Here is a 21,210-nt window from a genome sequence, read left to right on the forward strand (position 1 = left end):
ATTTGGGAGCTTTTTAATCGCCACGGCACTCTGAGTCCGAGCTGTGGTTCAGTATGAAAGATTAGTTCGACGGGAGCGATCGAAATGGCTAGCGGAGAGACAGAATCCTCAGAGTTCCTGAAGGACAAAAACGTGCCTAAGCAGCAGGAAGATACTTCGGATACTACATGTGGTTTCTGGAGGTTCAAAGGTCCCACCCTGCAAAGGTACCCGTACTCATCTCTGCTCTTGTTCTGCCTTACCTACGAGTAATTCTCTGAAACAGATTTGCAAGTGAGAACATATATATGGTTATCTATGGGATTGCTGGCTGCTTTCTGTCCATAGCCTTCTCGTACTTTAACGGAACCCTCACCACTTTGGAAAAGCGTTACAAAATACCCACAAAGATCACCGGAGTCATTTCGGTGGGAAATGATATAAGCATAGTTTTCTCTTCGCCATTCCTGGCTTACTACGCCGGTCGGGGACATCGACCGCGTTGGATAGGCTTTGGTGAGAGATTCGGTATATTTTGATGTATATAATTTTCGGATATTGGCGTTATATAGGTCTCGTTATTTTGGCGATATTCTGCCTTTTAATGCTCTGCCCGCACCTTATCTATGGACCTGGAGAGGAGGCACTGATGCTGACGCGAGAATATGGAGTGTCCATCGAACTGAATATTAATGGAACTAACCGGGATGATGCGCTTTGCCAGAAGGAGAAACCCATCTGTGTGGAGGACCAAGAACCAAGCGACCTTATGCCAGTTATGCTGTTCTTTTTGGCGCAGTTTGTCTGCGGCATTGGATGCGCCTTGTTCTACACCTTAGGGCTGTCCTACATGGATGACAACTCCAAGAAGTCGAAGACCCCAGCCATGATAAGTGAGTAGTGAGAAAGTGAGAAAATGGAATTGACTAAACTTTTGCCTTCCACAGGTTGGTCGGCTTTCCTGCGAATGCTGGGACCGGCCATCGGGTATTCGTTGGCCTCGGTTTGCCTTCGCCTATACATAGATCCCTTCAAGGAGCCGCTGATCAGCAACGAGGATCCTCGCTGGATAGGGGCGTGGTGGTTGGGATGGATTCTTTTGACCGTAATCCTGTTGATCTCAGCATTCTTTGTCGGCCTGTTTCCTAAGGAGATGCCCAGTGCCAGAGCCAGGCGATTAAAGGCGTCGGGCACCGGCATCGGAACTGGCACCGAGGTGGAGTCTCCACTGGCGGAGCGCTCTTTTAAGGATATGGTCCAAACTTTAAAGCGACTGGCGGTCAACAAGGTGTACATCTACAAAACAATCGGCTCCAATCTGTACTTCTTCGGGTATATTCCCTACTGGATATTCACCCCCAAGTATATCGAGATCCAGTTCAGGCAGAGTGCAGCCATGGCCAACATGGCCACAGGAACTGTGGCATTAGGATTCTCTGCTGCAGGAGTCCTCCTCTCCGGGTACATGGTCTCAAAGTTTAGGCCCAGTGCTCGGGCCATGGCTGCCTGGAACTGTGTCGTTGACTACCTGACGGTGGCCGGAATCATATGCTACATACTCATTGGCTGTGAACCGAGCGACAGGATGAACTCCCTGGCCACACTCTCCGCCGGCGACAGCTGCAGTCTATCTTGTCACTGTGATTACGTGCACTTCGCTCCCGTCTGCAGTCCGGCAAACGAAACTTTTATATCTGCCTGCCATGCTGGATGCTCGGAGAAGTTGACGGATGATCAAGGACGAACCACGTACACTGGCTGCAAGTGCATTTCCTCCTCCCTCTATCCTAACCTGACTGTCCCTGATGCGGTGAGTGTTTCCCTCTCTTCTCCCATCCCTCATATCTATCTTTTTTTCCAGAACCAATTTGCCTCTGACGGAGTCTGTCCAGTCGACTGTTACGACCAGTTCCTCATCTACCTGGCCGTCATGTGCCTTCTAAAGTTCGTTGGGGCCACTGGACGTTCGACTGATCTGCTACTGGTCCTTCGCTGTGTTCCGGCTGAGGACAAGACCATTGCGCTGGGCATTGGCAGCATGCTCTTCTCCGTTCTAAGCTTCATCCCAAGTCCCATTGTGTTCGGCTGGATCCTGGACAGCTATTGTCTGGTCTGGGGCAAGACCTGCAGCACAAAGGGAAACTGCTGGCTCTACGATACCAGCTCTTTGAGGTGGGTACAATGATGAATGATACATTATCTGAGTATTATATTGGTTTACATTTTGCTCCAGGTACACAATGAATCTCGTGTCCGCAACGCTCATTTTAGTCGGTAGCTTCTGGCACATTGCCGTCTGGTATTATGCCAAGGACATCAAAATATTTGATGATGAGGAGCTAACAGATAAACCAATAGAAGGACAACTAATGGAGCTGAAGTCGAATCCTAGTAAAAATGATACAAATTAAGGAAAAAGTATAAGTATATGCACTTTCAAGAGGAAAACAGAATATCTAAACAGGTACAAATTGAGAAATACATTGGAGGAATTTTGTATCAGAATAAATTTAAAAAGCACAAGATTTTAAATGAAGCACAAAATAAATTGAATGGATTTAAACTCATGCGTTTGTTCAACTTAAGCAAAATAACCAAATTGTTGAGTGAAATTCAAGTCAGAATAATTAAAGCAAAAAGCTGAGATTGGATTTGATTGAAAAGTTTTGCGAGAAAGCTTCTTCAGGAAAAAATACCGGCTAATAAAAGCTTCCCATCAGCTTTTAGTCCAAAGCTATTTCTGTCCAATTTTTTCTCCAATTGTACTAAATAGATGCTGTAGTTTTATATCTAGTGTAAATTTAATTCAAATTCAGTCGCATAAGCATAAATACATAGCGTAATCCTAGACTATAATTTATAATTCAGCTTAATACGATAATCGAGCAGAGAATATAAAATAAATGAACGGGAGAGTACCTAACTTGTTCGAGTACCTAACTTTCGTTATAAATACATACATACATACATATTTTATTTGAAGACTTTTTGCATTCGATTCGATGGATGTGCTGTGGCTAGTTACGAATTACGAGTTACCGATTACAAATACTTTGACATTGTTGACGCCGTTCGGCCAATTTGTTAATACGATATTTAAAACTTAGGATCTAACCGATTGTGTTGAGGTCTTTTCTCTATGCGTGTCTGAGTGAGAATTGCTTGACTTGTTATGCTACATATTTAGAATTGTTTATGCATATTCTAGGGTCGCTTGGGCTAGTTTTTGGAAAACTGTTGGAACACATGGCCACAAAAATGCGCCTGGTTTATTCTCTTTTCTCTTTTCTTCTATTCTTCTTTCTGTTATAGTTATATTTACTGAAATAGCTATGGCTACCATCGATATCGTTATCATAATCTTACCGCTCAAGGGGTTGTATTGCAGTTACACCGATCGATCGTTTTGAGTGATTTCGAATGTCACAACTATAATATTCATACTTCAAGTAGTCGACTACATATGTTCTATGCTAAATCCTTTAGTCTATATGCACGTGAATATTCAATTAGTTTAAAAATTAGCTACACATCGTTTTGCTACCGCTATATGGATATATGGATATATGTATAGTATGTATTTGTGTATAATTATAATTAAATAAGCGTCTCTTATACTGTCGTGTGGCTTGTCAAGTGGATCAAATGAAGTTCGGTTTGTGCTAAACTGGACAAGCTTCTGGTAGTTCTGGAAGCGTTGTGTTCCGCCTATGCCGTCTATGTATCCACGGGAAAGAAGTCTTTGAGTAGGGTGGTGCGACGCTTCTCAGCAATATCCATTTGGTTCTCGAGATCACCCAGGTCCGTTGTCTCGGCCCGCTCTATTTTCCAGGACAGATTCTCGATTTCAGCCTCCAGTTGCGCCTGAAAAACAAATCAAATCAATACTAGAATCGATACGAAAGCTGCTGTAACTCGCTTGACAAAACTCACCTGCTGGTATTCAAAGAGATTCTTGCGAGAGCTGCCCTCCATATAGTATGCATATGGGTATGTGTACTGTAGAGTGTATCGACACTTGGCCAGCAGTGCCGCTGCATTGAACAGATACTGCCAGTCGATCCAGGTGCCGCTCCCGTTCATCACCTTGGAATTGATGCGCTGGCGCAGCCGATCGATCGTCTGCTGCTCTAGCTTCATCGATTTTGAGTGGTTCTCCCAGCGCTCATAATAGTGGAGGTACTTCTTGAGGGCCTCCCGGGCCTGCACGTGCACCGATTCGTTGGCAATATTGGGGTTGTCCTTGTACCGCGAGCACTCGTAGTACTCAGATCCGTGCGACTTCCAGTCCCCCAGGCACATCCAGCAGAAGTCGTGCTTGCAGTTGAAGCACTGCATGTGATTGCAGCCGCCGTTCTTCTCGATGCAGATGTGACACTTGGGGCAGTCTTTGGTGTGGGCACTAATGTAGTTGGCCGTCTCGCTGTCGTCGGCGCACTTCGTCAGCCACTTCTTGATGACCTGGCAGTCTGTTGGCGCATGATAGTCCATGCCACACTTGAAGCAGAAGCACGTGTGACACGCCTTGCAGATGACACGTTTGGCGGAGATCTCCGATGATTGCACAATGATCTGGCAGTTGGGTCCCGGGCAGAACCTAAACTCTGGATGAGATTTGACGTAGTCCTTGAATGCGAACTGCTGATATTTGTCTCTCATGACGGGGCGTGTAACCAGGGTCAGGACCAAATCCTCTGGCACCCGCACATTGCACTTCTGGGCCATGCAGCCAATTTGCGTGGAAATGCCCTGGAATATCTGCGTCTCGAAGAAAATGGTCCAGCAGTCCTTGCAGAAAGAGTGGCCACAGGCCAGGCTGTAGAACTTGTCCCCCAGCTGCGAACTGGCGCACACGGGACACATCAGACTCCGGTATTGGGGGACATTCGAGTTGGCATTGCTGACCACCGACGATGACGTCTTGTACCCACTGCTGCCCAGCTTCAGCAGCTGGGCACTGGCCGCAGCCGCCGCCGCACTGGTTGAGGCGGCATCCGTCACTAATGTGGGCGGCTTTATGCGCGCCGTCACCAGCAGGGCGTTGGCATCTTGGCGGTACTTCTCCACCACCACCAGATTGTCCCACTGGTGCTCCAGCAGCAGCACCTTGGCCAGCGAGGGTGTTATCTGCAGTATCGTGTTCAGCTTCTCCACCCGCTCGTTGAGCAGCTTCTCAATGTCCTCCACGGTCAGGCAATCGTACTCAAAATACTCGGGATCGGCTCGCTTCGGGTCCAAGCGCTCCACATCACAGTCTTCGCCTGCAAAGCAAATTGATGGAGATTGGTTACTAAATCAGTTTTCTGTTTGCCACCTGGAGGGATTTAAGCGGAAATCAATCCTTAAATGACCTTAGTACCAAGAGGATATGTCTCTGAAGATAGAACCCTACTTTCTACGGTAGGTATACATATGTACGTAGGATACACCCAACAGTCGTACCAATTCTTAAATACATTCTTAATTGTTAAATCATGGTATCCGCTTAAACTTAAACAAAGACGAATGCAGGGTGTTTGTGGTTCACAGTGGTCGCTTGCCGTTGCGGCTAATCAAATTTGACCAGATCGGATCCGCGTCTCAAGCCATTGCCGCAAGGTTCAGGTCAAAAAGCAGAGAAGAGACCAAGTCTCCGGAAGAGGAGGCACAAAGCAGAATGCAACAATGTACTTGAGCACGCACCTGAGAGTTCGAGTGCTTGCTGCGAGTGCACAGACATATGTGTGTGAGAGACAGAGTTAGGAAGCGAGAGACAGACAGAGAGAGAGTCTAAACCGGGCCCCTACAAGAAGAGCGTAAGAGGAAGACTGGGCAATAATGAAGCCAACAACAAACCTCAGAAGGGGGTAATCCAACTACTTACGTGCGACCGTTTGTACGTTCGCTAGTGTGTACGAGTATTCGTTTCAAGTTCAATTTCATAATTTCGACTTCACGGCCGCAGAGCCAAACGGAACGTAACGAACGAACACTAGGATAGTATAGTGGCCTGTGCTGCGGTGGCTATGGATGTGGGCAGGGGGGGCCCTGGTGAAGGCGAATGTCAAGTGCTGGCCCACCAGCACGTAGAAGGTTAAATGCAAATGTTCTTAGGCCTAGGCCTTCCCAAAAAGTTGAATAACCAACCCGCATAGGCAAGCGCACAGCCACACACACACTCGCTCACACTTGCAGGGCACACACCGATTTTTGAACACAGATACATTATACACATATACATTGATTCAGCTTCAGTTAAATCGATTGCAGATTGTTGTCATGATAGGAGGATGAGGAGGAGGGGGCGGGAACTGAAGAACGTCAGACTCACCTGTATTGTAATAATCATAGTCATCTTCGTACTCGCCATCATTGTCCGATTCCATTTCCATTTCCATATCCGAGTCCATGTCCATTCCAGGAGCTAGATGGAATTGCGTCTGTGTGTGTGACTTGCGTTCTGTTCTGCCTGTATGCGAGAGATTACAAGGCTGTTGCGAACGGGGGTTGCGGGGTTTCTTTTGTAACAGTTGTAAAGGGTGGTGGTAGTGGTTGTTGGTGCTGCCTCTGCCGCTGCCACTGCTATTGGAGGTGGTGGAAGTGGAAGATTTGGTGCTACGATGCAATTCTCGGACCTAGCTTTGCGGGGTGGCGGTGGCAACCAGAACGTAGAGACGACCGATGCAAGGCACGGCACGGGCAGTTTTATTTTCGTTTATCCACATGTATACACACTCACACACACACGCACACACACACACTGGCCCTCACTGACACACTCACGCATATGCAGCGCTCGCTGCGCCGTTGCATTCAAGGTGTCTTAGTTGCAGTTTAAAATCATTTTTATATTAATAGAACACACGTCGCACACACACAGGCACAAACGGAGCGACAGCGTTGTTTTTGTTTTTCGATTAAAACACAGCTTTTTCGGAGAACATTTTTTGTTTCTTTGTTTCCTTCTTCTTGCGATTCGATCCAAGTATTTACCAACACTGACACTGCGGCTATCGAGTTGTTGTACCTGCTATCGTCTGCTGCAGTATCAACCAATAAGAACTGCTCGCGAAAATCAGTCTATCACTTTAATAATCAAAGTAACTGCAAGCAATTTATGTATTCGCAATCGTAGCTTATTATGAACAGAAAACCAAGGGCTGCGTGACTGACAACAGTATATTATTATTGAAGCAGTACTTTATCGATACATCGATATTTACTTAAGCCAGTGCTGGAAAACGTTGGCTGCGCCCAAACAGCTGTTTGCCTTACCCGCGAACATTTAAAATCAGACTAATCTCGGTTTATACGAGTGTAGCCTTATTTTCTGTTTTTCGACACGCTTCTTTTCCGCTTTACCCTCATCTTCACACAGATATTCCATTAAGTGTCCCAAGCTGGGCAAAAACGTGTCCGGAACCATCATCAGCTTTCTCCCATTGCCTTCGCTTTGGAGTTTCTGCGCTTCCTCGAGAGATGTCGCCCCCGAACCCACTAAAAGTGATTTGAAACCGCAGTTTCTGGCAAAAATGATATCCGAACTCAACCTTTTAGATAAAATTACATAAATAATTATTCAAATTAATCAATCAAATGGCACAGCACCACTTACCGATCCCCAATGACGAGTGTTTTCTCCGGATTGTGGGATCCGGAATGCCTTAGCTTATTTACCATTTGAGGATTAGGCTTGCCCATGATGAGGGGCTTCCGATTGCTGCTCTTTTCAATGGGAACCACCATGGCGGCGGCACCCACAGTCACTCGCTTCTGGCACACCTGGTAGCTGGTATCCATGCAGGTGCCCAGAAACAGAAGCTTGGGATTGAGCAGGTAGGTGCAGGCCACGACAATCTTGGACACATTGAAGCTGCTGTCACAGCCCACCACCACAGCTCCCACATCGGGATCGACATCGAATTGGCGGGCAAAGTCCTTCATCTGCTTATCTCCTGCGTCCTGATCAATGGTAACGGATTCGATGCCAGCCTTCCCGAGCTCCTTTTGGATTCCCGCTTCGCCCACGACTAGAGCCTTTTTATTGAACTTTTTGGCCACCAGATAGTTGGATATGCACGCCGCTGAGCTGAGTACTTCCTGCTCCCCCACTCTGAAGCCGAGGCGCATGGCCTTCTGGGCCAGATCACTCGACACCATGCTGGCATCGTTGGTCACTATGAAGCAGCGCTTCCCCTTGGCCCTCATAGCATTAAAGGCTTCCACAGATCCCTCAATGGCATCATCAAACTTCCAGAGTACTCCGTCAGACCCAAAGAGCACGGTATCTATGGAGCCCAGCCACTCGAGCACCTGCTGCCTTGGTGTCTTCGCTAGGAGGGTGCAACTTCGCCTAAACATTGCTTTGGGTTCACTAATTTAACGAACAATTTGCCACTATACCAAAACGAAACCTAATAATGAAGACAGAAATAGTTGGGAATACTTGATTAAGTATTTACCTTTTTGTTTGTAATTATTATACACCCTAGGGTAGGGTAGGGTAGGGTCTTCCCCTCACAACATCCCACACGTCTTTGTTTGCTGTCCGACTGTACCTTGCTGGAATTAGTGGCAGTTCGGACCTGATTAAATAATAACTTTCTCGCTGGACTTATCTTCCAGGAGACGAGACGAAACCACGAGATCGCATCTTGCAAATGTTCATGAAAATGCAAAAATTCCGGCGATAAGTCACCACACGTTCCCCACATATCCAGAGCATGCGTTCCCGGGGGCGAGAGGGCCACCAGCATTAGCTTTTATGACTCCAAACGTGACAGACGCGATTCAGGAGATAAGCCTGCCTGGGAGCTGTTTGCACATGTGAAATCAGCATGAGTGGCTGATATGATCCATTTCCATATTGCCAGACTCTCCCTTAGACAAAAGTAGACAAAAAGTCAACAAGAGCTAGAAGACTCCTTGGAATGAAGGGCAGGCAATCTGTTGCAAGAATAAAAGGTTTAGCGTTTAGGTATTAGCCCTTCCCCAACTCGAAAGACATCATGAGAGAAATGGCTGATGCGAATAAAGATAGGGCTGGCCAACAGAGATAAGTTTGCACTCATAAAGATGGAAATACAATTTAAATTTAGCCTCACACGAGCCTGGAAAACTCTATAAAATCGCGACATTAGCTAGCCTTCATATTAGTTGCCTACATTCCACAATCCGAATCACACTTGGAAGATGCTCGCCCCGCAGCTACTGATGCTCCTTGGCGCTCTGGCCCTGTCTGGGGTAGTCCGAGGGGGAGTCCAAGAGGTGCACAACGTGTATGAGCTGTCGGGACTGGCCGCGCACAAGGAAAGATTCTCCACGGATGTGGCCCAGGACAAGTACACGCCCCCGGAGGAGATGGATCCGCAGTTCTGGTACGACCTGGCCAACGAGGAGATCAACAAGCGGCTGGCGCTGCCACAGCTCGACAAGCTGAAGGCCAAGAATGTGATCATGTTCCTGGGGGACGGCATGCCGTTGGCCACAGTGACGGCGGCAAGGATCCTGAAGGGTCAGCGCCAGGGCAAAACCGGCGAGGAGTCGTCGCTGAGCTTCGAGAAGTTCCCCCACACGGGCCTAAGTCGAGTGAGTACCAGCTCTTGTCCACATTCTTCACCGCTTTGAGAGTGTTCCTTCGTTAGACCTACTGCTCCAATGCCCAAGTACCGGATTCGGCCTGCACGGCCACTGCCTATCTGTGTGGCGTCAAGACGAACATCATCAACATCGGAGTCAGCGCCGCTGTCAACTTTAACAACTGCACTGCAAGCCAGGACCCAAGCAACCGCCTCACCTCCATTGCTGAGTGGGCCCAGAACGCTGGCAAGGCCACGGGCATCGTTACCACCACCACCCTGACGCATGCCAGCCCCTCGGGGGCGTACGCCAAGACAGCCAACCGCATGTGGGAGTGCGATACGGACGTGACCAGCTATGGAGTGGATGCCAGCACCTGCATCGACATGGCCACCCAGCTGGTGACGCAGACGCCCGGCAAGAACTTTGACATAATGTTCGGCGGCGGCATGGGCAAGTTCCTGCCCAAAACCATCAAGGACAGCCACGGCAAGGCCGGCGAACGCTCCGACGGCGTGAATCTCCTCTCCAAGTGGCAGAGCCAGCACGCGGGGGGTGTGCTGGTCAGCAATCGCAAGCAGCTCCTCAGTGTCAATGTCTCGGCGGTGGGAAACATCATCGGCCTGTTCCAGTCCCAGCTGATGAAGTTCCACATGGATGCCGATGCGACATATCAGCCCACACTGTCCGAGCTCACCGAAGTGACCATCAAGAAGCTGAGCAAGAATGCAAATGGCTACTTTGCCTTTATCGAAGGTGAGTAATCAGTAAGCAGCAGAGAGAGCGAGTGGAGAGATTCATAATGTTCTTTCTCCCAGGCGGACTCATCGACTACGGCAATCACTACACCCAGGCAGGCTATGCGCTGGACGAGGCTCTGGAGTTTGAGAAGGCCATTCAGCTGGCTCGCGACATCACCGACATAGAGGACACCCTAATTGTGGTAACCGCTGACCATGGACACGCGGTGAGCATTGCCGGCTATCCCGGACGCGGCACCAATATCCTGGGCATCAACCAACACGACACCGATCTCAATGGCGTCAAGTATTCTGTGCTGAACTATGCGGCTGGTCCCAACCAATACCTGGATGAGAACGGTCAGCGCATACCTCTGGACGGTCTGGTGGGAGACGATGACTCGATCACCCCCAGCTACATTCCCAAGGATCAGGGCGTTCACTCCGGCGAGGATGTCGGCATCTGGGCCTCCGGTCCCCAGAGCTATCTCTTCACAGGCGTCATGCAGCAGAGCACAATTCCCCATCTCATGGCCTATGCCTCCTGCATTGGCAGTGGCCAAAAGATCTGCGACAAGACAACATAATAAATAATAAATATCAATAAAATGAGCATTTAAGAAACAAATAGTACACTTTTTTTACACACAATGGGGAGCATCGACGGTTGTTCCACAGTGCCAGTCTATTCAGCTTTCTTCCCTGAAATCTGAGAGGATATTGTTGATTTAGTTTAACTGTAAAATAAACTTTGCTCTGGCATAACAAAATATGGCAGAGCAGAGCCACCGTTTGTTTTAGAAAGCTAAATATAAATTATCTAGATCAGATTACTATATCATACAGAAAAACTATGACTAAGGTTGGTTCTTGGTTCTCTAATTGTTTGGGTTTTAACTAGCATTTTTAGTCTGTGGTTCCATGTAGTACATATGTATGTAGTACATGATTTCTTGGAGCATCAAATGATATAGTGGAAGTATTTTATACAAGAAGAATTCCGGTCTGAGCGTTATTCACTTACAAACTTTATTCTACGTAAACAACAAGGATCTGTGTCGAGTATTCTACCATCTCTGCATTGCAAATATATATTCAAAATCGTAACACACTCCAAAGTAATTTACAAATTTATTATCATTACATTTGCATTCGCTTTTTTTTGCGCCAAGCCTTTTCCTTTGCACTTTGCAGAATTCGCTCACGACTATAACATTTTTATGTGTGCGGCAAAGGATCCTGCCAGGCTTACGAGTACTTGGGTGCGTGAGGGTTCATCTGCTTATGAAAGTCACCTTTAGCTACGATATCCGCTGGTGAGATACATAGATAGCTCTTTGATTAGAGCTATCTTGAGCTGTATGGAGGTGGGTCCAGTTGTCAGAGAGATCTATATGCATATGTATACAAACGTGCAAAATTTCTTTACCACATGTGGTAATTCACCTTGGGTTCTCGTGTACCTGCCTCCTTCCATGGTCTTCTGCCGAGTGGCCGACTCGACCCGAACTGTGCCCGTTTATGGGCCCCACACCATTGGTCCACAGATCCTCAGACTGGTAGCGAACTCTGCAGAGCAGACCTTCTTAGCAAGACCCCCCCATAACCATAAACACCAAAGTCTGAAGAATTTAAGCAAAGAACATCTCATAAAAGTTTTTGCAGACTTTTGGGAGATTATGTGATGGAGATAGGCCAGACCCGATAAGCAAGAGGAGAAACCCGACTGTCTGCCGGAATATATAGGCCCGTGCCGGTACAGCACCTGCATAGTCTAATTCCTCTATCGAAGCGATAGACATCCATCTGGCTAGAATGAAGAGTTTCATCAGAGTTCTGCTGTTGCTGAGTGCCCTAGTGGCCGCATCCTTGGCCCTGTCCATAAACAGTAAGTAGAGCAATGACGGGGTACTGCGGTACTGAGGACGATTATCCGTTGCAGTGCCGGAGATCCATAACCAGGAGCAGCTTTTGGGAAGTGCAGCTGGAGCTGGGAAGACACGCGAGAACCTCATGGATCCCAATGGGCTGGCCAAGGGCAAGACTGGACCGGAGGAGGAGAAGAACGCCCAGTTCTGGTACGACCTGGCCCACGAAGAGATTGCCAAGCGTCTGGCGCTGCCGCAGGTCGACAAGCGGAAGGCCAAGAATGTGATCATGTTCCTTGGCGACGGCATGTCCCTGTCCACGGTGGCTGCTGCTCGCATCCACAAGGGTCAGCTCAAGGGCAATCCCGGCGAGGAGGACTCCCTCAGCTTCGAGAAGTTCCCCCACTCCGGCCTCAGCAGGGTGAGTAGCTGCACAACTCTGTCACATTTAATTTCCAGTATCCTGATCGAGGAAATCTTTGTTTTTGCAGACCTACTGCTCGAACGCGCAGGTTCCGGACTCTGCCTGCACGGCCACCGCTTACTTGTGCGGCGTCAAGACCAATATCGTGGCTCTGGGCATCACCTCAGCGGTGAACTTTAACAACTGCAGCGGCAGCGAGGATCCAGCGAACCAAATTAGCTCCATTGCTGCCTGGGCACAGGCGGCCGGAAAAGGCAGCGGCATTGTGACCACCACCACCCTGACCCACGCCAGTCCCTCGGGCGCCTACGCCCACACCACGAACCGCTTCTTCGAGGCCGACACGGACATCATTACCTATGGCGAGGGCAAGAGCGATCCCGCGACCTGCACGGACATCGCCACGCAGCTGATCACCCAGAATCCGGGCAAGAACTTCGACGTGATGCTGGGCGGAGGTATTGGAAAGTTCCTGCCCAAAACGATAACGGATCCCTTCAACAAGCAGGGCGAACGATCGGACGGTGTGAATCTGCTCTCCAAGTGGCAGGCCCTCCATCCCGGCGGCGTGCTGGCCTACAATCGCGACCAGCTGCTCAAGGTGAATGCCTCAGGGATCAGCAGCCTCATCGGAACCTTCAACTCGGGTGTGATGAACTTCCACAAGCTGGCCGATGCCGCCAAGGAGCCCAGCCTGGCGGAGATGACGCGCAAGGCCATCGAGGTGGTCAGCAAGAAGGAGAATGGCTACTTCCTGTTCATCGAGGGTGGACTCATCGACTATGGAAACCACTACAACGTGCCCGCCTACGCGCTGGACGAGACTCTGGAGCTGTCCAAGGCCGTGGAGGAGGCACTCGGCATGACGGATCCCGAGGAGACACTAATCGTGGTCACCTCCGACCACGCACATCCCCTCACCATCGCCGGCTATCCGGGTCGCGGCACACCCATCCTTGGCCTCAACCAGCACGACGTCGATGTAAATGGCGTGAAGTACGCCACCCTCAACTATGCGGTGGGCATGGAGCAGTACCTGGACGACAAGGGCAACCGCATCGACCTCACCGATCTGATCGATCAGCCCGGCTTCCTGGCACCCAGCTACATCAAGGGCAACCTTGGCGTTCATGCCGGCGAGGATGTGGGCATCTTTGCCACCGGCCCCCAGAGTCATCTCTTCAGCGGCGTCATGCAGCAGAGCACCATTCCCCACCTGATGGCCTATGCCTCCTGCATTGGCGATGGTCCCACTCTCTGCGACAACTAATTCTAGAGATTCTCCAAATTTATATATAATAAACTGCACGCTTGAAAGAACTTTTTGTTTGGCAGCTTCCAGGGGTTTCAACACATATCTATTGCATTTATCCAAGTCCCTGTCCCAGTCCCAGTCCGAGTCGTAATCCCAGCCTGTCTGCCATCCAATGCAAATGGTCGTCGAAGAAAAATTGACTTCAATTAAAACGCATCAGCCGAGACACATTTACAGATACAATTTGTCTCGAGCGAATAATCGTGAGATCGCATCGATTGGAGTGCCTGTCACTTGGAGCTGTGGCAGAGGAGGAGGCGGCGAACAAATTTGTATATTCGCGCTGAATGTCAGGTTCAAGCATTGGCATTGCCTCCAGACGGGGCATCTGAGCAGAGATCCGCTGTGTAGAGGCACCCACGCGCATTTGGAGCAGCTCCTTCACTCTCGCTGACTTTGACTTGCAATTGTGTATTTGTTTGTGTTTGTTTATTTATTTATTTATGCATTCATGCAAACTGAATTTATTCGAATGCGCTTGACATGAAGTCAGACAATTAAAGTTAATTAAGGATCGTTTTGTGAAGGCAGTGTCCTTGCTTCGCGACATGGGCTCGTTCTTGTCGTTGGGTGGGTTTCTTATTGCTAATTTGTGCCCCAAAATTGCTGCAAAAATGTGCCTGTTCAACATTTCGTTGGCTCAGCGGAAAGTGGAAGCCGTCTGAAGTTCGTCGCAATCGGATCTCTCCGGTCGGCTGTCGGAGTCGTAGTCGCTGTCGCCGTCGCCGTCGTTTCTCCCCAGTTCACTCACGCTCGGTCGGATCGGATCGGATCGAGCGGCTCAGTCTCAGTCTCAGTCTCAGCCCGAATCCCAAATCTGTCGCGACAGTAAACGCGCGTGCGGCTTGGGCATTTTAAACACTTTAACGCTAATGCTAATTTTTTCTGACTGCAGTTTTGTGTCTCTCAGTAATAACCCAGAGAGTGTCACTGTGTGTGTATCTGTGTGGCTTCCAGCTAATTGAAGTTCCATTCGGTGGCGTAATTGTCTGTGACAGGTGAGAATGGTCAGCACTCTATGGATGGATCTAGATTCAGTTTGTTCTGATCTGATCTAATCTGGAGCACAAGTGTCAAACATAGTAATTGTAATTGAATGCGGGAAACAGATATCAGTTGGCATTCAATCGGATGAATTCCTCGTCTCTGGATTTGCGGTTCGGCCGCAAAAAGATTCGTACACAAGTCAGCCACAGGTGGAGCAGGTGGAACGGCTGGGGCGCTGAGATGGGAATGTGTGTCTGACAGATATCAGTTCCCACTTGCTCATTTATCAGACCAACGCCACGAGCAAGCAAACAGTAAGCCCCCAATGGGGGGGTTTTAAACATGGATTAACTTAGCACTTTATGACTCAAGTGTTTGCCTCCTTTCTCTGTGGGTTGGGTTCATGTTGAATTAAACCAAAGTTTATGGTAGGACAAAAGTACAGCCACTTCGTTTGGCTTCTTCTGCAGATTTTCTCTCTCTCGCTCTCTCTCTCTTTGGTAATTCGGTTGGGCAGTTATCTGCGATGCGATCTGAGGAAAAACTTGCATTTTTCATAGGACGCACTAGAAAGTTACCATCCATCGGTGTGCTACTTTAAAGTGAAGCAAGTATCCAGTCAGCCAAAAGTGCTGATGGCATTTCGTGGGTGCAGATGCCTTCACCCCGATACGGGGAGATTTCCAAGCGGAGCCAAGTCACGGCGTGCCAAATGCCAGCCGACACGATGCATTTCACCCAAAAAGCAGCCACGAATGCAATCCATCATCAGGTCGGGCACCGGGGGGAGATACTCTTAGGTATCTCAGGCTGAGGTATGTATATCGAGCGATGTTTGTATCCGGATTCAATTGTTTGCTATGTAAATAGCCAGCTGGATGATTGCGTCTTGTGTTCGACGTGGAGCTGGAATTCCTATCTGAGCGATGCACATGTGTGTTTTTCCTGTGTAGTTTCTGTTTATTTTGATCCACTGACCGTGAACTTGATCGAGTGGGATTCAGATGTTAGATGAAGTGAACTTTTCAATGCGCTCTCCATCCATGTGGCAAAACAGCTGTGAATCGGCTATGAATACTCGCATTTAAATGTCGTCTGGCCCATCTTGTTCCTAAGGTTAACCAGAATTTGGGCGAGCAGGAAGAGCAGCCAGCAATCTCGGCTCCTAAGTCGAGCAATCTGTAACACAACACCAAAGGGCAGGCAAAGAGTATCTTAGCATCCATTAATCCCATAAATTTGGTTAGTTTTTGTTCTTTGTTCGACACAAACACGCAATCAGCGGGCTGTTCGGTTCGGTTCGGTCCGGTCCAGTTCCGGCACTTGCCTTGCCCTCCCCCTGGCAAACAGGCAGACACACACACGCATACCTCACGAAGGTGAGTGAGTGAGTGAGTGAGCGTGTCATGGTGGCTACTGGTCTTGTCCAGGTGATGTCATATCCATGTCTCTCAGTGGGGATGGGACTGGCGTCTATCTTTGTGGGGTCGGCAGGGGGGTCATTGGACAAGCCGTGAAGCACGTTAAACGCCCAGCTTCTCGCAAGTTAAACCTCTTAACTATTTCCTACACAAAACTTGAAACTTACTTAGTTAAGGAAGCCGCAGCCTTTTGCCATACTTTCGATTGTTGTGGGGCGCTGCTCAGGTTACCTAATTTGCATTAACATAATTCCCAAAGATTTTACGACTCGTGTAGATCTTCTCCCACTCCCCCACCTAACCACCTACATTTTGATCAAATTGAACAATAGCTTGGGATAATTTACATAATCAGCTTGCCACAGAAAGCGAGCATTAAGCGATCAATGAGAAGCCATTCGCATTGAGTGACCACTGTGCTGGGGAACGTGACGTTGTCATTAGGCACAGACACAGACAGAGGCACAGACAGAGGCACAGGCGCAGCGCCATTTAAATGGATTGTGTTCCCTGATACTCAATATGCGGCAATTAAAATGTAAATTGCATCACAAGCAGTTTACACACCGTCCTCAGACAGTCGTCACCCACCGCCAGCACCCGCGGTGACTGCTCCGTCATCGTTTTGCAATATGGCTCATACGCACTGTTAACTGAGATTTCTCGGCATTTAAGGTTATTCGCGACGGTTGACTACGAGTGTGAGGGTAGTGGATAAATATGTTAAGTGCACATTTAGTTATTCGCAATTGACACACGCTCATGGAGTCGCGGCGAACAAACTTTGCATATTTTCGTGATTGATTCAGAATTATTATTGCGATCAAAATTATTATTATCGCGACTGCGACTGTCCATAACACACCTATGCAATCAACTCTGACCTTTCTCTGACTGATGGAATGTGCTGTGTTCGGAGCGAAACACGATCTTCTTTCAATGCATTCAAAACGGATTTATTGAATTCCATTCAATCAGAGCCAGTCCAATCTCCGGCTCGGCTCAATGGCGCTAAATGGCAAATGCACTTAACCATTGGGCGGCTGTCAGCTGTCGCTGTTGACAAGTGACGTCACCACTGATTAGCCGAACCGATCGATCCGCTCCATTGCCAGTGCGAATCCCAGTGACGTCACAGCACACTTGGCACTCGCTGTTTGCCCGCTCTGTGTGCTTTTCTCACTCTGCCGGATTGGGCATTGTTCCGACAGTTGTGGCACATTAGCAGTTCACACCTCACCGAGCGGTAAAGTGGCGCCCTAGCACTAGGGCGACTCTGTTGTCACTTTAATTATGCATCGAATGCTAATTGAACTCGCAGCAGGTGAAACACACAGTCGGTCAGATAGATCGATCGATCGATAGTTAGTTCGAGCGAAGCCATAAAAGTTCATGAATGAATGGACAAATGGGGTGGGGGGACTAGTTTGTCCGTCACTTTGGCTGTCAGCCCGATAAGAGAGACAAGCAAAGGCTAGCCATGAGATAGATACATAAATACGTACGACTTTCCGCTCAAGTACTCAACCCTCTCATGTAAATATTGTTTGAGCAAATATTCGCCCCGCAATTTGGGCGCTCGGAACAATTAATTTATGATGACATATCAGCCATTCACATGACACAAACTTTTCGGGCTAACTGCGCAAAATAATGGAATAAAAATGAACTAAAGAACAATTGCGGCGACATTGTTGAGCTCTGGCCAAGCTCAGTCCCAGCCCGGCCCCAAAGAGGTGGTAGTCATTGGGGGCGCGTCATATCTATATCTGAATAGCATCGCAATGAATCAACTGAATATACCATACATATGTATGTACATATCTGTGTATGTTTTTCCTCTAATTCGGTGGGCAATACAATACACATTAACGCCGATGAGCGAATGGCTTGTCATGTTGTGCAGACGTTGACACGGACTACGAGTGTCACTGACATTGGATGAGGCCGCAACAAAATCGTATCCACGAAACCAACAAACAGTCACAGACACAGGCACAGCCACATTTGTATCTATCGCACGCCAAATGATTCGCATTTGGCATTGACAATGACTTTCAGCCCGAAATGATCCCACAACAAATATTCAAGCAATTGTTTCTTTTCCCTCTGTGTCTTTTTTTTGGTAGAGGTTTCAATGGGTAGCCTTTTGCTCCTGGCTAGTTTTTATGGGGGAATCACATACGATCAACTTGGCTTTCACAGATGGAAAGCCTTTCTAAATTTAAATATAATTGCCTGCCAAAAAGTAAAAGTACTTTGTTCTGGCAAACAGATGATATTTGCCCATTGTAAAGCAATAAAAACACGAATACATTTTCAACAATGCTGAGCCCAAAATAAATCACCTTTCGCTGTGGCCCATAACTTTGCTACCTTTTTCGGTTGATGGGCGTACAGAGGAAAGTGCCAAGAAATAGTTCGTCATGCGAATCACAGACAAAATCAGAAATTCAGAACCAAAGTCCGCTATTTATAAGTTCCCGAACGGCTGACACCAACGCCGCGCCGGCTGTACGTCTGGAGTACAGACAAGTGCTTGTATAACATTCAGATCTAGACTCAGATTCCGATTCAGCTGTAAGTTCGAATGTCTCACAACGAGGCGAAGCGAGAGCCAGGCCTGGCCGGGGGGCAGGGCGGCAGGGCGGCTCGGCTGCCTAGATGGGAGATACCAGACTTGTCCCACTGGCCCGGTCGATGCCCAAGAGACCGTAGGCGTTTAAATATGGGGCAAACCGTATCGAAAGCATTTACTCTGCTCTGAATATAATTAAAGCATTTGTCACTACAATAAGCACATGCACTACAATTAATAACGAATGCAGTTCTGCAGATGTTATATAGCTGGGATTATATAATCCCAAAACTATTATCGAGCGATCGATACAAAGTCAGGCCCACTTAATGGGCTCTTTCAGTGTTTATTTCTGTTTCCTTTGCTGCAACAGTTTAGGAGCGACTTTTATGCGGGAGGCATTTAACTTGAGTGCTACCACAGCGACAAAGGCGAAAATTAAATACGCAAACAAGACGCCAACCATAAACAAAGGGCCCCCAAGCAACCACATACATAAATCAACAGCAAGAAAATCCCATAAAAACTCGACTACTCAGCAGAACAGAATGGAGCAGAGCGCCGAACGGACCAGGCGGTAGCTATCAAGCGACTAGTGGGGGAATTGTGCTGCTAGCAATTCCCAAACAGTTATAGCAGCGAGCTATTGAGGAATGACTTGGCGCGCGGTGTTAAGGTGCGAGAAATGAGGATTGGGTCAGGTCTCGCAATACTATGCTTGAGGGCCTTGTTCTCCCAACAGATATGTTACGACTTGTGGAACAGCCTTGAAAACATCTGATCTCGCTTTTCTTCTTATATAATGCATATTGAACTGGAATTCTGAGTGTGTGGATTCACCTTTTTGACTTGATGAATGGTGATTGGTTGATTGATTGACAAGCCGCCTAATTTGGTGGCTCTTGACTCGGTCTCCGTCGGAGCTCTCTGTCTTGTCTGTCTGTCAAGTATTATAATTACTGCGCTAGCTGCACACATGCCGAAAAATACAGCCACTAAGTCCCGTGGGGGCGTTCGAGTGCAATGTTTGAGTACAGGTAAACCTGTCGAGGTGGGGTAGCAGCAACCTGCAACGCCAATACTGGCACGACGACGACTGCCGCTAAATATAGACGATTACACATTGCCCCTATTCCGATCCAATCCCCAAGCCCCTTAAGCGCCAAGAATTGTTTTCGATGAGCGAATTATTAATTATCAACAATGGGCAGAGGCAGAGCCAGAGCAGAGCCACTGCCAAAGAAAAACAATTTCAATTTGTGTATCTTCGTTTGCCATCGCATCGGGGAGGGGGCTGGAGAAGAATGAAAATACGTAAGCAACAGCCGAAATATCTAAATATCCAAATATCCATTGGCACTGGCTTTATTTGGCTTACAATTTTTAATAAACATATTATGGCATAAACAGGGAAATGTTTTTCTGCCAAATAAATAAGTATTACGTCTGATTGTTCAAGCGATGCGCAAATGAGTGGACCCAGGCGATCCCAGCACGTGTGTCTTCTATTGGCAAGTGCCACAAGGGGAGAGACACTAAAATTCCATGTGGTTAGTTCTGTCCTCGAAATATATAACAAATAAAAATATAAATTCGTTTCTGCCTAGCCTATTGCTTACTGGGGAATTCACCATTATATTACTATTCGCAAGACCTCATATGGATGACTAAGTGTTTCGCATTCAGGGCTAGAACCAATCAAGTGCCGGCCAGCATATTCCAAATTTCTAGCTAAATGAGCCGTGAGAATCTGATGCCCTGCTTGGCGCGCCGACCGATTGTCAGAAATGTACATAAATATCCTTCAGTTAGCCGTGAATATTCCATAGCCAATGGCCAAGACCATTAAACAATGACGTGGGCGGAAAGTGTTTGCTAACGTTTTAAAATTAGCAGCTGGAATAAGCTGATAAAAATAGACTAATTACCCGATCGGCTAATCTATGCGATTAGCTGATATGTGTCTAGGGGTATAAATCGGAATCAGGGTATAATTTACAGTCTTCCCTTGTACGAGTAGTAAATTGTAACTGGAGACAATAGAAATGGGAAATAAATTAACCATCGGATGGGGTGTGGTGGCGCCTGGATAGGAAAAGTGAGGTGGGTCTGTGGCTGTAGCTGTGGCTACACCCGGAACAGAAACAGAAACAGAAACCGAAACTGATCAATAAATTGGCTCTCAAGCAGCCGGCAATAATAAACCAATTGTCAAACTGTCAAATTCCAAGCACTTTGTCTGCACTCGCATAAATAAATAAAAGCTGGTGAGCGAATCGGCAAGTCTTGCGCGCATTCAATATGCCCGACACCTCTGTCGTCTTTTGATATTAAAATTAA

General features: G+C 47.8%; 6 protein-coding genes across 8 annotated transcripts in view; 4 read left to right on the top strand and 2 right to left on the bottom strand.

Moving 5' to 3' along the window:
* Positions 1 to 47: 47 nt before the first annotated feature.
* LOC117889814 (solute carrier organic anion transporter family member 74D-like) lies at positions 48 to 2,405 on the top strand. Of its 2 annotated transcripts, XM_034794294.1 has the most exons (6): positions 48 to 206; positions 266 to 495; positions 552 to 872; positions 927 to 1,789; positions 1,841 to 2,151; positions 2,213 to 2,405. In XM_034794294.1, exons 1-6 carry the CDS (start codon positions 85 to 87, stop codon positions 2,388 to 2,390), a joined length of 2,025 nt encoding a protein of 674 aa, XP_034650185.1. In that variant the 5' UTR covers positions 48 to 84; the 3' UTR covers positions 2,391 to 2,405. The 2 variants fall into 2 exon arrangements, with proteins under 2 accessions (XP_034650185.1, XP_034650184.1); XM_034794293.1 differs by having other exon boundaries at positions 927 to 2,151.
* An 841-nt stretch (positions 2,406 to 3,246) lies between these two features.
* LOC117889816 (potential E3 ubiquitin-protein ligase ariadne-2) lies at positions 3,247 to 6,963 on the bottom strand. 2 transcript variants are annotated; one of them, XM_034794296.1, is made up of 4 exons: positions 6,741 to 6,963; positions 6,290 to 6,421; positions 3,913 to 5,240; positions 3,247 to 3,843 (listed from the first exon to the last, which is right to left on the bottom strand). In XM_034794296.1, the coding sequence occupies exons 1-4, from the start codon at positions 6,769 to 6,771 to the stop codon at positions 3,697 to 3,699; spliced, it is 1,638 nt and encodes a 545-aa protein (XP_034650187.1). In that variant the 5' UTR covers positions 6,772 to 6,963; the 3' UTR covers positions 3,247 to 3,696. The 2 variants fall into 2 exon arrangements, with proteins under 2 accessions (XP_034650187.1, XP_034650188.1); XM_034794297.1 differs by having other exon boundaries at positions 6,290 to 6,962.
* Positions 6,964 to 7,119: 156 nt separating this feature from the next.
* Positions 7,120 to 8,356, bottom strand: LOC117889819 (glycerol-3-phosphate phosphatase). Its single transcript, XM_034794299.1, has 2 exons — positions 7,574 to 8,356; positions 7,120 to 7,508 (listed from the first exon to the last, which is right to left on the bottom strand). The coding sequence occupies exons 1-2, from the start codon at positions 8,317 to 8,319 to the stop codon at positions 7,250 to 7,252; spliced, it is 1,005 nt and encodes a 334-aa protein (XP_034650190.1). The 5' UTR covers positions 8,320 to 8,356; the 3' UTR covers positions 7,120 to 7,249.
* A 744-nt stretch (positions 8,357 to 9,100) lies between these two features.
* Positions 9,101 to 10,889, top strand: LOC117891262 (membrane-bound alkaline phosphatase-like). The gene is made up of 3 exons (XM_034796635.1): positions 9,101 to 9,546; positions 9,603 to 10,293; positions 10,356 to 10,889. Exons 1-3 carry the CDS (start codon positions 9,151 to 9,153, stop codon positions 10,862 to 10,864), a joined length of 1,596 nt encoding a protein of 531 aa, XP_034652526.1. The 5' UTR covers positions 9,101 to 9,150; the 3' UTR covers positions 10,865 to 10,889.
* Positions 10,890 to 12,052: 1,163 nt separating this feature from the next.
* On the top strand, positions 12,053 to 13,886 carry LOC117890202 (membrane-bound alkaline phosphatase). Its single transcript, XM_034794909.1, has 3 exons — positions 12,053 to 12,165; positions 12,220 to 12,566; positions 12,637 to 13,886. The coding sequence occupies exons 1-3, from the start codon at positions 12,093 to 12,095 to the stop codon at positions 13,837 to 13,839; spliced, it is 1,623 nt and encodes a 540-aa protein (XP_034650800.1). The 5' UTR covers positions 12,053 to 12,092; the 3' UTR covers positions 13,840 to 13,886.
* An 800-nt stretch (positions 13,887 to 14,686) lies between these two features.
* Positions 14,687 to 21,210, top strand: part of LOC117892458 (tubulointerstitial nephritis antigen-like) — a 28,270-nt gene continuing 21,746 nt past the window's right edge. The window contains exon 1 of the mRNA XM_034798709.1: positions 14,687 to 14,882. The gene's annotated coding sequence lies outside the window, so the exon portion shown is untranslated. The remainder of the gene's footprint in view (positions 14,883 to 21,210) is intronic.

Source organism: Drosophila subobscura, chromosome E (genome assembly GCF_008121235.1).
Source record: "Drosophila subobscura isolate 14011-0131.10 chromosome E, UCBerk_Dsub_1.0, whole genome shotgun sequence".
Classification (NCBI taxonomy): domain Eukaryota; kingdom Metazoa; phylum Arthropoda; class Insecta; order Diptera; family Drosophilidae; genus Drosophila; species Drosophila subobscura.

Coding starts and splice junctions, on each gene's coding strand:
- LOC117889814 (XM_034794293.1), top strand. CDS start 85: ATGGCTAGCGGAGAGACAGAATCCTCAGAGTTCCTGAAGGACAAAAAC. Junction 873..926: donor GAAGACCCCAGCCATGATAA/GTGAGTAGTGAG, acceptor TGCCTTCCACAG/GTTGGTCGGCTTTCCTGCGA. Junction 2,152..2,212: donor TACGATACCAGCTCTTTGAG/GTGGGTACAATG, acceptor ATTTTGCTCCAG/GTACACAATGAATCTCGTGT.
- LOC117889816 (XM_034794296.1), bottom strand. CDS start 6,771: ATGCAACGGCGCAGCGAGCGCTGCATATGCG. Junction 5,241..6,289: donor CTATGATTATTACAATACAG/GTGAGTCTGACG, acceptor TTTGCTTTGCAG/GCGAAGACTGTGATGTGGAG. Junction 3,844..3,912: donor ATCTCTTTGAATACCAGCAG/GTGAGTTTTGTC, acceptor TTTGTTTTTCAG/GCGCAACTGGAGGCTGAAAT.
- LOC117889819 (XM_034794299.1), bottom strand. CDS start 8,319: ATGTTTAGGCGAAGTTGCACCCTCCTAGCGAAGACACCAAGGCAGCAG. Junction 7,509..7,573: donor ACACTCGTCATTGGGGATCG/GTAAGTGGTGCT, acceptor TTTATCTAAAAG/GTTGAGTTCGGATATCATTT.
- LOC117891262 (XM_034796635.1), top strand. CDS start 9,151: ATGCTCGCCCCGCAGCTACTGATGCTCCTTGGCGCTCTGGCCCTGTCT. Junction 9,547..9,602: donor CCCACACGGGCCTAAGTCGA/GTGAGTACCAGC, acceptor TTCCTTCGTTAG/ACCTACTGCTCCAATGCCCA. Junction 10,294..10,355: donor CTACTTTGCCTTTATCGAAG/GTGAGTAATCAG, acceptor TCTTTCTCCCAG/GCGGACTCATCGACTACGGC.
- LOC117890202 (XM_034794909.1), top strand. CDS start 12,093: ATGAAGAGTTTCATCAGAGTTCTGCTGTTGCTGAGTGCCCTAGTGGCC. Junction 12,166..12,219: donor CTTGGCCCTGTCCATAAACA/GTAAGTAGAGCA, acceptor TATCCGTTGCAG/TGCCGGAGATCCATAACCAG. Junction 12,567..12,636: donor CCCACTCCGGCCTCAGCAGG/GTGAGTAGCTGC, acceptor TTGTTTTTGCAG/ACCTACTGCTCGAACGCGCA.